Source organism: Onychostruthus taczanowskii, unplaced genomic scaffold (genome assembly GCF_017590055.1).
Source record: "Onychostruthus taczanowskii isolate IOZ18803 unplaced genomic scaffold, ASM1759005v1 scaffold37, whole genome shotgun sequence".
NCBI lineage: Eukaryota > Metazoa > Chordata > Aves > Passeriformes > Passeridae > Onychostruthus > Onychostruthus taczanowskii.
The window spans coordinates 4,462,541-4,478,494 of NW_024501126.1; the positions used below are offsets into that span (position 1 = coordinate 4,462,541).

Sequence of the window (15,954 nt, forward strand, 5' to 3'; positions counted from 1 at the left end):
AAAGGGAGAAGAATGAAAAGCTTGCCCAGCCTTTCTTTTGCATAGTACATGGCCTTAAAAAAAGTTACCCTTAGCCTGATTGCAGGATAGAAGACAATCCAAAAGACTACAATCTAAACAGAATTTAGGAAATGGAAATGCAACTGAATAGAAAAGCAGGGTTCTCCTAGATGTGACTGCTTCAGATGATAAATAATAGCTTTGACTTGTAAAACTTATGGCAGATGGGTTGCTACCCTACATATTCTGCAGAATTGTGTGAGCAGCTCTTTCAAAGAAGCACTTTAGACATAAAGAACCAGTGATGGATGCACCCATCATCTCAAAGACTCAAAGGTGATTGGTGTTCCTACTATTTGCTGTGTGCCCTCCCCAACCCTTCTGAGACAGCTAAACAAGAGATGCCTTGTGTGCCTCAGCCATGAGCCAGTCCAAATCAAAGTGCTTTGACTGAACGAACATTGGCAATCAAGTACTGCCCTAGGAATAATTTCTTTATAATATGGCAGGGCTGTGGTGAGAACTGCCAAACTGCTCTGTCTGAGAGAGACAAGGAGAGAGCTGCACAAATCAGGAAATTCACTGAATAACCCCTAACTTGGCATAATGCCCCCCAGCTGTGGCAAAATTACACAAATTTAGGGCTCTAGGGACAGTTGAGAAAGCATCACTTCTCCCCAGTTAAAACAGAAGTTTGTCTCAGATTTGTAAGTAAAAAAATTGTCTTGGGATAGTAGGTAAACAGCCCTCAAAACCTGATTTTTACACAGCAAACCCTCTCTATCCCTTACACGTGTATTTGCTGACATGTACAACATGTAAAATTCCTGTACTTATGCAAGTTAATAATCTCAAAGCCCCAATGGCCTTCAGAAAATATTATAAATAGTATAAAATAATTTCTCCCTCCTTTACCCTGGCACAATAATGTGAACAGTAACATTGTACTTATTGCCTGCTTCAAGCCGTTCATTTGTAGAGCTAAATGTGTAGTTAGTACAATTTGATGGATTTTGGTTAATATATATAGTGTATATATGTATACTATATATATAGTATATAATTAGTAAGGAGATCACAGGTCTCTTCTATTTAGCTGGTGTTTGACAGGTTCTTATACTGGGCTAAAAAGTCAAAGCATATTTTTTCCTGAAAATCACTGAGCTGAATTCACAATGCATAGCCCACTTTCTCTAAATGAATGTGCTAGTAAGCGTTTGGCCACCAAACACAGGTACATGAATTTTAAAATTCAGCTTCCATAAATAAAACACTAAAAAATTTTTGGAGAATTTTTCCATCAATAATGGACTGGGACAACAAATACATCTTAAGAATATCTAAAAAATCTGAAAATAAAAAACAGTGGAAGAAGTTGGGCTGCATTCCTTTATTAATTCACCTATACTTCAAATCTCATTTGGTCAAATGCTTCTTTGCCATTCTGATTTTTGAATTTTGTCTTCTCTGGACATATTTTCATGATCTTTCCCTCATCTAAAGAAATTTTATATATAGTTATACATACCATATATATATATAAATATATATGTTACCTAAGGGAACATTTCATTTATTTCATTTCACTATAGAGGTTACAAAACAGTATTGATGTTTCCTCCATTAAACCAATACACCAGTGACCATATCTGAGAACTGACAAGGTATTTAATGTAGATGGACTCTTCTAAGAGGATGGGGTCTCCTACCATTTCCAATAATGCATAGACAATAACTGACCCATCCATCTTCAGGATGCCATGGCTTACTCTTTTCATATACTGATGCAAATCAGAAAATTAATAAAATCAGAAGGTTTTTCACTCATGACACCTTTTGTAATGAGTTTTAAGGTAGCCAAATACAAAAAAGTTACCTGAAATTCCAAGCAAGAAGAGACAATACAACACTGAGTAAAAAGAGCATGGAAAAAAAGGAATTCATTACATCATCTTGCTGTGCCTGCAACCCCTTGAGCAACACTCTATTTTTTTTTTAAATAAATATGAAAAATATTTGGGATTTAAATAGGTTCCTTTTTCATGAATAGGAAGGAATTACCACAAAATTTCAAGAATTAATCTGGGTTTCACAACAGAGTGAGCAGGTCTTCAGAATATACTCCTCTGCAGCACAGGAATATGCTGGCTGCTGGGATAAGGTCTCACCTGTGGGACGTCAGCACAGCTGCACAGCCATCCTGAACTTCCTTCAGGATAGCTTTCCAAAGGTAGCGTTTAGAGCAGGGATCCATTCCAGAGCTGGGCTCATCCTACAGGAAAAATGAAAACTACACAGCAGCATGGAAAAAGCATACCACAGGTTCTGCCCAGCATGAAGAATTAACACAATTCACAATATAATAATATATTTTTCTTTTTAAATGTCACATTTTCAGAGGGCCACTTAAGTGACACCCTGATCAATGTTTTGCTTTAACATATACAATTTAATGTCTAAATTTATGGAAGGCACATTTTAATAAAGAAGTATATATATATATGTATATATAAAAATATTTAAATATAATCTATGTGTATTTATAAATGCTTACCATATATATAAATTTTATACATTATATATGTATAGCTATAAGTATTTATTATCTCTGTTTAATTCTACACATATACTCTTTTTGATAAGAGAGATTTGCAAGTGGTTTTTCTCACTTTCTGGAAGGGTTTGGAGACAGTTTCTGATCTGCATAACATCTGCCATGAGCACAAACAACTGGAGAAGTCCTATAGCTCCCAGATGTCTACACTGCCCATCCCATGTGTTTGATAAGATGTTTGGATTTGACATCTTATTCCAGTTACTCCCACAGCCCTTTTAAGAGGAATTTTCCCCCACAGAGGAGAGAATTCACAGGATTAAATAACATTACCTCAGTGCAAAGAACAGGCAAACCCATTTCCCACGTGGATGGCTTTCATGGAGAAAGACATGATGCTACAAAATCTACATTTCCCCTCCTTATCTATTACTCCTTTCCTCCCTAAATCAAATTTTTTACTTCATCCACTCATGGAAACAAAAAGAATTATATTTGATTGACAAATCCAGTCTCTGTTTCTACAAAACTAGGAAGAAGGAAACTCTTCCAGTTGCTTTTCATGCAGTGGAATTCCATGGGGACTGTCAGCACCTGTTAGAAGACTATGGCTTTGGCCAGAGTATATTCAGCAACGAATCCCAGCTGAAACCTGGAAGCAAAGTTTTCAAGAAACAGAGCAAACAAAACAACCAGTTTGAAGCGAATTTTAGTGCTTCACTACCAATGTCAGAGGTTAAAAAATTCAGTTCAGTCTCCCATTATCTGTGGATTGCTAACAAAGAAAACATAAAAAGCAATAAACATAAAGCAACCTACAATGTTGCTCAAATTAATAGCTATGATCCTGGACGCAATTTAAAAGCAGATTCAGTAGTTTATATTGCTGTCTTTGCTTTCAGACAAAATATTAATAAAAAAACCTGTTTTAACATACTGAAAAACTCCTTTAGCTTTCTAAAGCCAGCAAATGTTTTAAAGAATTTGACGTGTTTAGATATCTTTCTTTCCTCTTTTAATTCCATATGCAACAGTCTGTGCCCTGCAGCAAGAAGTAGGCTGAAATGGATACTTGCAGTAGTACACTGTCATAAAGACATTCAAAACCAGCTGGAGCATTTCCTAAGATCAGGAAAAAAACACTGATTTAAGATAATCTCCTCCTTTTACTAGCTGAACCAGGGTCAGTTAAAGCATAAAATGCAAATAAAATGTCTTCTCTTAGAAGTGAGGCAACAGTAGGAAGTTAGAAGCAACGAAATGTGTCTAATCTTCTGAAACACAGACTTTAGAGAACATCTAGTTTATCTGGTTCACCTGTGGTCTTTTCCTGTAAGTCCAGGAATTTCCCTGAACTCTGAGGAGCAGCTTTCCTGCCTCTGACTGATTTGAAAGGTTTATTACACTGGTTTGGCTCTTCCCAGTCAAGTTTTAAGAAAGCGAGGTTCAATATTCTCTAGTGGAGCAATGGGCAATGGTATGAAAGAGAATGTAGTGCAGTTCTCAAAGCTTTGTAGTTCCCTGATCTTCAATACAGAAGGTATTGTTTACACTGGAGTGGCCAGTGTCAGGCCTAAATGGGCAGTAGCATGAAAGAATCAAAACAACCTGGGATAAGGAATTCAAATTAATATAATTCATAAGTATTGCTTGATTGGGTGACTTGTGGATACAACGAAATGTAAGAACTAGCCAGATTTATGAAATAAATACATCTAGTAAGAATTAGGAGTATCCTGGAAGAACATGGGTCAATTAAACACATATTTGGACCATGGAATACAACAATTGTGTTTGTGTTAAGGGCTTTTTTTTTTCTGTTCACCCAATTGCTCCAAAGAAAAAAAAATAGAAAAAGAAAAACAATTTCACCTTCTATTTTTGTGAGCACCGGAGAATAAAATTAAAGCCATTAATACAGCAGAACAAAGAAGAGGGTTGTTCATCAATTACTCCCCAGATGATCAGGAAAATACCCGATTTTCTTTAGAGCAACATACACGACAACAAAATTCAATGTAGCCCATATTTCATAAGCACAATATTACTTTTACTCACCAGTAGAAGTATTTGGGGTTTACCAACTAAAGCCACAGCAGTAGAGAGCTTCCTTTTTGTGCCAGCGCTGTACGTTCTCACCAATTTATCAGCATGAGAGCTGAGGTGTAACCTGTTAACCAGGTCTTCTGCAACCTGTGGTTTGCAAATTTGAAGGCCAACAAAGATGAGCCAGATTAGATAGCATTTGTGCATAGATTGTTCATGCACGTTAAGAAAATCTACACGTTGTTTCCTTATTTACCCACACTTGCTGCACATTACTACTTTTGAATCTTAAACACAGAGGGCCCTTTGTTCTTCAAAAATGATAAGGATTTTCTCATATAGAAGTCAGGCTTTGGCACTGCTCAGCACAGTCATTTGTATTTGGTTTATGTCCATGGGTTAATGACCTAAAATGTCTCTCATTTCAACTTATTCTCCACTATTTCTTTGATCAAATACCTGAGTAACTGACAATTCAAGGAAAAACGTTCTCCGTCAGCTACAAAAATGATGAAAATATCAGGAAACAAGTCGCAGTTGTGGATTTACAGCTTCTTTAAGACAAAACATAACAGGATTAAATTTGTATAACTTTTCAATAACTGAGAGGCGTAAGTTGATCCTAGCTGGATTGGTTTTAATTGCTTTAACAAGAATTTATGATCAGAGCAAGCTGGGAAGGCATGTGAGCACAGCTGGAGACAAAGCTTATGCTGTCCTCTACGGCCTTTTTCTTTATCCTGTCAGAGACTATCCCGACATACAAGGCTCCCTAAAATACTGGCGCTAGAGAACCTTAAATGTAACAATAATCTTAATCCACCTATATCAGCTACTACTGCTAGACCGTCCACAGAGATATAGCTCAAAACCTTGAGGGACACAGCAGCAACTTTTCTGCTTGCTGATGCCAAATTCACCCTGCAAAGCAGCAGGTGTTTGGCATAGACTCCTGGGGGGGCTGTGTCATTAAGGAGTGATCAACTTTGTAACAGAGAAAGTGTGTCTTCTACCTGTATGTAGGACAGATGGAAGATTTTTGTAAAACAAGGAGTTGCATGCTGCTGTTACTGGCCAGCATTGACTGCCAGAGCAACCCCAGCAGTATGGTTCATTCTCTTTGCTTCCTCTACATAACTTTCAGCAAAAAGCAAGGAGGGACAGGAAAGCTTAATCATCAGATGGACAGTCTCCACTTAATTCAAAATTCCAATTGAAAAAAAATTCAATAAACAATATTGTGAATTAATATTCACTATCCATCATAAACAAACTGCCGCAAGAATAATAATACTTTCTATAGAAGATTTTTATGCAAACACCTTTGGAAATGATCAAGATATTCATGACCCTCTAAGCAAGATTTGTCAAATGATAGTTATAAAAGTAAGAGACATCTGTGAGGGCAAGTTGTCTGTAAGAAGGAACAGTGCTGCAGTGGTGAGAATCTGCAGTATTCTTGTGATGATCCTTGGACTGGTATCCATAGTCACTGTGTTTGGGGTACCTGGATGTATAACCTCACAGCAGTGCATGTTCTCATACAAAAGCCATATTTCACAAATATTGCTCTGTCTACATGAGATGCAGAGAGGTTTTGTTTTTTGGGTTTTTTTTTTTAATTATAACAACTGTTAAACTAGCCATAGGTAATATTATCCTGAAAAGCTCAAGGTTTCTGCTGTATCAAAGTTAATTCACAGTAATTTACATCCAATTAGAGGTTATAGTTGTGGCTTTAAAAATGGCTAATCACCTAAGTTATATTCTAAGATAAAATAGTTGAGCTTTGTTCTGTTATGTGTTTTTTCACTTCCAAATACAGGTCTCATTATACACCAAAGCAACACACAAAGTGAAGCGTTCTAAAGCATGTGGTAGACAACTTATCCTGTCTACAAAACTGACTTGACTGCTACTATTGGGAATGCATGAATGTTAGTGACTAAACGATTATCCTCCTACATATTCACCAACAGTCACACAAATTACACAGAAGATCTCATGAGAATTTAAGACCAGAAAGTGAAAAAACTTGCAACCCCATATTTACACCAAATATACTTTTTAACTACAACAAGCTTCAGGAGTAATTAAAGAATAATCAAGAGAGGACCATGCATAACAGCTGAAACGTAGTCAAAACTATTCTTTAGCTATGACTAGAACCATTCTTTCTAAGACTGCTTTGAAGTATCATCTAAAGTCAGCAAAATGGCTTTTTTTTTTTTTTTAAGAGATGATGAATGCTGCACGGAGAAGAATTTAGAAGGTCAAGGAATAGTGCCAGGGAGAAGAAAGTAACTATTTAAGTTAGATGGGTCTTCTTGTAGTCTGTAGCCCCCAAGGAGGCTCAGTCATGTCAGGTATGAACATAAAGTTCTTTGTGAGGAGCAAAATTAAAAAGAACTAATTTTGCAAAATTTGTAATTCCTCACAATGAATTCTCCTCTTTTGTGTGTGCTCAAACATTTAGCATGACTCCATGATCTCCTTTTTCATACAAGGAGATAAAGCCTGGCAAGCTTCCTGCTATAGAAATTTTCAAGACAAGGTTAAAAATCTAAATAGGTAAAAGGAGAGGGGTGGGAATAATTTCCTAGTACCCACTTTGCTGCTGCTTTAAATGTGAAGAGCTTCCAAGATAAACCTTGCAGATCATCATAGTGCACAGCACAATCTGACCTGATATCTAGATACGCTCCTTTGGTACAAAACATTTCAAATTAGAATTGCTTTAGAACTGAATGACATCAGCAACAAAAAGGCAGAAGGAAGGGTCAACTTTCTTATTCCTAAATATTTCCCAGTTTCACCTAAAAAAGTCTCCTATTCCTGCTACCTCCCTCAAATCTTATATTTCAAAAGAGCACTGCAGACTATGGTTCAGCAAATATAAGAATATAGAGCCCAATCTTCTTTCAAGAGATGACTCCAAGACACTTTTCTTTAATGCATATTTTAAGATTTCCAGTAATTTTTCAGCTTCATCAATAATACCTAAGCAGCAACAAAATACTAATTTGAATGAAATTAGAAATATTACATATTAGCTATATTGTAGAGGAGCCCAAATATCTCCATTATAACTTCATTTGTCTGCATAGCCAGTGGTTTTTATCACAGTGAAATAAATATGAAAAATCCCTCTTAAACTACTTTAAATGAAAGTCAGAATTGAGCATGTGATCAATCTTCAGATACAGATACACATATTTATGCAAAAGAATTATGGTTCTAATGATTTCCTTCTTAGTGAATGTCAGACATATACACAAGCACCTTCCCTCCCTCCTTGTCATATTCACCATGATGCTCTATTAGAATAATATTTCATTGACCTTTAGCCACAAAGAGTGAGGAAATACATCAATTTACTTAGTAAGCTGGCAACATTAAGGCCAAATCAAAAGCTACAGAGTTATATACAAATATATACATTGTAAGCACACTTGAACCATTAAAATGTTTAATGTCTATTCATGACTGTAATAATGTATTTAAACTGTTTCCTTCCTTCCTTCCTCCCCACACCAGCAGTAAAAATTATAACAGATTCACATCTATCAGCTAGCAATTTCCCTATTTTCCAATATTTCTTAAAACAATTTCCTCTTTTTTCTCATCAGTTCTAATATATTTAGCAAAATATTTCCCCCCAAATTAATTTGGGCTAGTCCACCTAGCTTTAGAACAGGCATTGGAATGATCCCTTCAATCTGTAGCATCTAAACAAAATCCCCCAATACTTTGTGGAGTTCCTCAAGACAACATTCATTCCAGAAGAGGCAATAAGATAACTTTTTGCACACATGCCAATATCTGTGGGAGTAAAGGTCAAAACAGCATGGCCTCCTCCATCCACCAGATCCACCAGGGAATTAAGAGATCCATTCCACTGAAAAGAGTAATTGTGTAACCACTAATGCCTGCGGGTTTCCACTCTCTTTAAAAATTACGTCCAATAGTCAAGTAAAAAATTAAGTGGTGCTAAGCACTTTCAGTCTGTATGTGTTCCAGAAAAACCTGGAGTTATTAATCTATTGAAAGACTAGAATCAATCTATTGAAAGACTAGAAACATCACGGTTTCTAGTTAACATCATAGCTTGAAAAGCTATATCCATCAGTGTATTAGTTTTTATCATTCCTGACACAATAAATAAAATGCATAACTTTTTGCTATTTATTTAAACAAATGCTCGTAAAGCAAATCTGACCCAATATTGAAAATGTGTATCATACCCAGTATAAATGATAATAAACATGGACTGAATTCTAGACTCATCTGAAAAATAACTTTACATGTCCAAAGCAGTAATTCAAAGTGTCAGGTTCTCAGTAAGGGGATACAGCGTGGTTTGAACATCCTAAACAGCAACCATTCATCAATTCCACACAAAACAGTATTTTTTTGGCTTTCAAGTAAACTCAGAATTGTTAGATTTCTTACATTTGGAAACTGAATATCCATGGTCAAGTTTCTGGGGAACAGTATTTTTTATCCCTAAATCTCATAAAACTGTACACACTAATTCTCCTTGGGGTCCAAAAATAAGTAAACATACAAAGAATATATGAATTTACAGATTCCCATTTCCAGCACCTATAGAATATGACATGTAAGGAAATCATTGAGATTCTAGAATCAGAGCAAAATCTTCCTGGAGAGTTAATGAAAAGAGAAAGCATACTCCAAAAAAAGTTACCTCAGAAGACCTGATAAATCTTCTTTAGAGATTTGCAACAGAAGTTTTAATGCTAATGAGGATTGCCATTTGATGCTATGCTAATAATTTTAATTTTTTAACAAGCTGAGTGCTGCTGTATTTTGGAACAAATAGAGATCTAGGAAGTTAATATATTAAAGAAATAAAAATTAAAAATACTATGATTAATCAATATCCTTCTAAATAACCTAAAAGCTTTACTCTAATTTTTTCAATTTTAAACAAAAAGAATCTTCAGAGTAGGTTTGTGAAATATAAAAAAACCTCACATTACATGTGAAGCTTAACACTGGTAGTAAATGTCCCATTTTTCTCCTCCTTTCCCATTCATTTAATTACTGTTTTGGAACATTAAGTGCACTCAATTTTATGTCAGGCACTTAACTCCTGCTGCTGATAAATTTGTCTAGCAAAGGATTTGGTCCTTGAAGTTAGTGCTTCAATAGACAACTTCAGCTGCAACACAACCTGTGAGTCACCTGCCTGCTCACCAATTTCTTAAAAACCAAAGTGAATATATGTTTCTTTCATTATCAAACCAATGTACTCTCTAGAATCTATGTGTCTGTGCATATTAGTGTAATTAGTCACTGGCAAATATTCAGAGGCAGGCTTGGAGTGCTGTGTCATAGGCAGGAGGGAATGATGAGAAAATAACAGCTTACGTTTCCATGCAGCTGCTCCTCTAAAGCATTCCAAAGCCCTATTTTCTTTATAGGCAGCTAAAATGCTCACTTTCTCCAGGCACCAGCCATTTCTGAGTGGAAGAACAGCAGCTGTTGAGCACTTGACAGCCATGCCACACAGTCAGGAGGGTCCACTGACAAAAACATTTGTTTTCCTCTGAGATAGCTGCATTTCAGTTTTTGGTGGAGGAAAACCAGAGCAGCTAAATATTATTTGCAGGAGCGCTTCGATGCCTTGATCGCAAGCATATGGCAACAAAATCTGCTCTGCAATACATGCAGACAAAAAATTAAGACAACTGAAAAGAAGATGATCTTTCTTTCACAAATGTGATGCTAAGGCACAGAAGACTGACTACAAAGAATAGTCTAAGCCTACACCTAGATCATCTGAGGTCCAGTAAGGTTAATGTTTGTCTTCTCTCAGTGCACACAGTAACATAACTCATATCTAAATGAATGATTTTCATCAATTTGAAGAGGGATGTGTATGTCATGTACAATGCCACTTGAGGAACTCTTGCCTAACTGCTATGGAGGAAATGACACTTCATGGAGAAAACAGGTAATTAATTATAGTTGAGGGCTGTAGTGCAATAACAACTATCCTTTAATATATTTCTTTTAGATCAAAGGAAAGATATGAAAGTTTTCAATACTCTGCTAGTAGTCTGAAGTAAAAATTAACACAAATAAGTTATGAAGGGCAAACAATCAAACAAAAGACTGTATGATAATTTCTGAGCAGTATGCAAGTAATGTGTTGGTAAAACATGTAAAAGTCCAGGCATTGTCCTGGACAATGGATACTGCTGAAGACAAGGGGCAAAGACTTGCAAGAATAATTTATTTTCCCCAGGCTTTCATCCAGAAATACCCAAATTATCAGCTTAAAACAGTAAAAACTCAAAATATTGCCTGTCCTGATGAATACTCAATATCCCTTACAGGGATCATACATTTTTTCTGAAATAGCACCTTTCTGCTAAGGAAAATGAAAACAGGCTGCAGAGAACCAGAAAGAAGCCTTCTCACATACAGTCAAGGAACTGGTTGCAAGCCACTTATTAGACCCTGAGGCAACAGCCAGAAAAACACTGGGTAGTAGGAAAAAAAAAAAAAAAAGCTCTTTCAGTTCATGCAATTTTGCTTCTGGAAAAATGAAAAGAAAACAACAGTCAGTATTCTGGAGGTTACAAGGGCAGTGCTAGTGCAATAGCTACTACTTGGGACCAATTTATAGAGCAGGAATTGAAAGATACCGATTTCATGTCACACTACAGTTTTCTCATGTTAATAGAGACGTAATTAAGCAGAAAAGACTGAGCAGCTCAAGTCAGGTCATATTGTAAAATTCCATCTGCTGATACAGAAAAACCCATATTTTACACTCTATCTGTTTCATACTTAATTTCTGATATCAGCTGACTTGTTGCCTCATTACAGAAAAAAGTTCAACCTGCTGATCAGCACAGCTACACCTGTATCTGTAAATCCAAGAGCTCCCAGTGATATTGCCAAATATTGTCAATTTCTATGCTAGTAAGCTCTCATTTTCTTTGGCTTCTTCTGCTTGGACAACCCAAGCTTTGTGTGGTAGGTGGAGCATTTAAGAGACTGCTCCTATCTTGTGAAGTTTAAGACAGCTCCTATCCCAGCACCCAGGTGTTTCATTTATTTATACAGAATCATACGACAATTTTTAGTTCCTTCAAAGTTAGATTATATCTCTGAACAAAAGAGTTTTTCAGAGGTACAAGACTCAAAGTGTGGTGTTCTCTCACAGTTCTTCATGTGTGATAGTGAACACATCGAAGCATTCATAAATTTAATTTCTTTTAGGAGTTTTGTGCCCGAGATTTCATTTGCAATAGTTATTTTACTATCTGCAGTGATGTTATTGTGTTTTGAATTGGCATAACTGAGAAAAAAATCCACATTATTTAAATAAAATTTTGGTAATGAAAAACCTTATTACTAAAGCTGTTAAGATGAAATATTAGATAGTTTCTCATGTTCAAAAGGTACAATTGTTCTATAAACTCCACAGACTAGCCAGGCAATATCTCCCCCTGCCAATCTGTTCTGGATAGTTACCTTATGGATATCCTGCTTTGGAATTCCACGCAGTGTGCAGTAATAATAAAGATGCTCCCAACCTGTTAAAAGTTCATCCAGAGCATCTTGTTGTGGACAATATCCAATAAGAATACCTTCAGAGCTAGCAGAGAGTATATCCATTTCAGACCTGTTTAAAGAAAAAGAAAAATATTTGAATGTTTAACAAATCCCACGGCCCGGGCTTCCACACTTGGGATACAAGACAAACACACATAACCTCAAGTCTGCAGACAAAGGAGTTAGAGTCTCTGCTGCAGTTACTTAGTGCAGCACCACCCACACACAATGCACACATTTTGTCCCTTTTGGGCTAGCACAGCCACCAGCATGTCACTGTTGTGACAGTGTGTGGGTCAAGGTCAACAGACCAACACATGAAGAAGAAACATCTATTAGAATTAATACTCACCAGTTTTAATTCTCTTATCTTTTTGGTAGTACCTGCTCCAAAGAGACACATTTCAAACCATACATTGCTCATACTGGATATTATACTATATACAATATTATATTTGTATCAATCTCATTGAATATTGAAGAGGAAGGACTCGAGAGAGAGGGAAATTTTACTGAGTATTCTTTGTGTGTCTGTGACCACATATACACATGCGTGCAGTCTCTAAACAACAAGAGTAAAACAAAACACAGGATATTAAAGCCTAGTAACTTAAAAGACAATACAGGAAAAAGTATAAAATTATCCTGATTTAAGAGACTTTGGCCTTTACTTTGTAGCTGTACAGCATTACTTGAAATTACATTTATTGCTAAAAAGCGAGCTTGATTGCAAGGGTGTCTCATTACCCATAATGACACTAAATCTATCCTATTTATTCCAACATCTAATTCAACACTCAGTGATGCTGATTTACATGTAGAGAAAGACCTATCAAAACGAAGATACTTAATAATAAAAAAATCTGAGCTTTGAAAGAAAAAAGTTTTCAAAAGATTCTGAGTAACAGAATGCTTTTCCTCCTAGTGGTTTTCTACATTTCTGATTGAAAGAACTAAATATATGATTAATCATTTAGACACAAAGTAAATGTGTTAACTGCAGGATCTACAAATACTAGCACTAGTGAAAATATAAATATGTATCTCCTGTTAACAAGATTCAAGAGTCTGGGGAGAAAAAAAATCTGCATTTTACATAATGAACCACAGCATGAAAATATATTTTAATGCTATCAAAAGATAAATTAACATGATTATGACAAACCTTGCCATAGACTAATTAAAATGGTCCTTTGCTGTTAATGGCAAAACTATAAAATAATGATATCTTGGCTGGTTTGGCTGGTGCTACGCAAGTTATCTGCCTGTAGACACCTCTTTAAATAAAGAGGTACCAAAAAATAGAAGGGGAAGAGGACAACAAAATATTCCTCATTAATTTATATCCACTTATAGGACATTTTCAATGAAATATATACAGAATTTTTTGCTGTCTCAGTTTCCAACCATACATATGGCAAATTAAACCTTTTTTCTATAGTCATCTTTACCACAAGATATGGATTGAATAATCCTGATCTTTTTATACAACCAGTCAGAAGCAGTGGATTCCTTATTTAATTACTTCTATCACAGCAAAATACTAATCACAGTTAACTAGATGCTGTTGGACATAGAGAGATGTGTCTGAGGTTTGTTTTGCTAGGAAGATTCATGCACAGGGTATTCTTTTGGTGCAGCTGTTGTCTTTTGAGAAAAAAGAGACTGAGCTTTTGATAATATGCCAAGTTCAGCCAGAAGAGAACAAATCACACTCAGGGGTAATTTCAGGGACATTTACTCAGCATGAGCCCTGTAGCTGGATAGAAACACCTTGTCTGCAATGGGCCCCTACCATGAAGAACAAAAAGTTAAATATGGACAGCTGCAAAAAAAAAAACAACAGACATCTATTGTTCTTTAGTAGAACTATATTAGAGCATCCTTACTCAGTTTGCATCAGGAAATAAAAAGTGTCGTTGGTGTTAATTGTACACACAGGATTCTAGTGCTCTGCCTATGTAGAGCACTCAGTCTTAGGTGAACAGTATCCCAGCCACTGACCTTTAGCTTTCATAAAGTGAGGGCAAAGTGAGAATGCATCATTTAAAATTCTTGCTCAGTTTGGTCCCTTATCTTGCCACTTTATCCATTAGTGCTGACCTGAACACTTCAAGATTTCCCATTAACACTGAGATTCTACTGTATTCACTAAAAAACTCATGGACCTTTCCACCTCACTCCTCCCTCTCATCTCTGTATCTGTCAAATCAAAAACAATCCAACCAGAAGACCAAAAAAAAAAAAAAGCCATACTAGGATACTTTATTTTTGTTAATGTGCAGTATAATGCCTTGTCTTCCCTGATCAACATCACAGAGGAGATTTGAAAATCAAAATTCTGGATATTATCATTCTGTTTTGTTTAGCCAGATCCTAAGGTTTTTTTGAAGATATAAACAATATAAATAAAAAATAGAGGAAAAAAAAACACATTATCATTTTTAATTATAGTAGTAACAAGCTCCTGTGTTAGGAAATTGCTTTTCCTTGAAATTCAGTTAATCTCTCAGATTTCATTTTTATGGGTCTAAATTAAATGAACATTTCAAGAAGTGATGGCTTGATACCAGAAAATCTTCTCAGTAAATAATATACTGTAAATATCTTTCTTTTTTTTTTTTTAATTTCTGATTCAATTCATTAAACTAATTATAATCCTGTTCTTTCTTAACAAACATCATCATATATGCTATTATCAGAATCAGATTCAAAATATATTTTTTAGTATTTTCTGAATTATAGATTAGCATGCAGCAAAATGCTGACTTTATTCTCAAGCTAGAGTAAAACAGCCATTTGTTTTCTGCCCTGTTATTATCAGGATGCCATAATTTTTCACTAGACTATTCACATTAAAAACAAGACATACAGGAGGAAAAAATCAGCTCATTTTATAAACAGAGAGAAAGAACATGTAAGTATGGATTCCAACCCCTCTCAGGCTTTTGTCATAATACAGTAGACACAATGAAATCTAGTGTAATATCTAAAACTATAGTGAGTAAAACACTTTTACACTAAGCTTTTACATGAATACACAACTTCCTATATCTTCATAATAACAGAGTACCTGTTATCTTTAAATTCTGTTAGCAATTTTGATTACATCATCTGATCAAGTTAAGATATAAAGCATATTTTCTCCTTCATTTTTGCCCTTCATTTTTAGACTTCGTCCTTATGCTCAGTCAATACTTCCTCTCATTAGTTAAGTTTTCCTTTAGAGTGAACAGCTGCAACAAATTACATCACCAGAATATTTCCAGAAATCTTCATATTTTAAATATAGTTTTAAAGTTGCAGAATTGCATTTCTAGACCTCCTTTAGAAATGGTCAACAGAACATCTGGCATCCTCAAGAAAAACAGCGGAGTCTAGCACTTGAAGCATGCAGGATTTTTTATTCTATCACTGTCTAAGTATTTTGGTGAGAATCATGATATTTTGGTGCAAGACATCCTGAGAAAATATCCCGGACTTAATAAGACTTTCCTCACTATGGAGTGTTCACCTTGTAGGTTTGTACTATTGAAGAAAGAAACTTGCCAGATTTTCAAGATACTGGGATCATAAACCAAAATCAGAGTGTAGAAAATTTTAGATTCAAAGTTATTCCTCCACTGACCATTACAAGACTTTTTACATTGATCTATTTATTCTGTGCTTAAAGAAAGCCCTGCAATCTGTATACAGACTACATGAGGGTGGCAAGGGGCACTCTGGTCAGAAAGCATTTGCTGACACTGAAAAGAGACATA

At 35.6% G+C, this 15,954-nt stretch overlaps 1 protein-coding gene across 1 annotated transcript in view; it reads right to left on the minus strand.

Annotated features, from left to right (window-relative positions):
* The window catches only part of ABCA13 (ATP binding cassette subfamily A member 13), a 168,646-nt gene that overhangs the window by 16,218 nt on the left and 136,474 nt on the right, over positions 1–15,954 (minus strand). Inside the window, exons 49-51 of the mRNA XM_041411692.1 lie at positions 12,118–12,263; positions 4,613–4,752; positions 2,169–2,272 (exon numbers count right to left, since the gene is read on the minus strand). Of these exons, the coding sequence (XP_041267626.1) occupies positions 2,169–2,272; positions 4,613–4,752; positions 12,118–12,263 (390 nt within the window). The remainder of the gene's footprint in view (positions 1–2,168; positions 2,273–4,612; positions 4,753–12,117; positions 12,264–15,954) is intronic.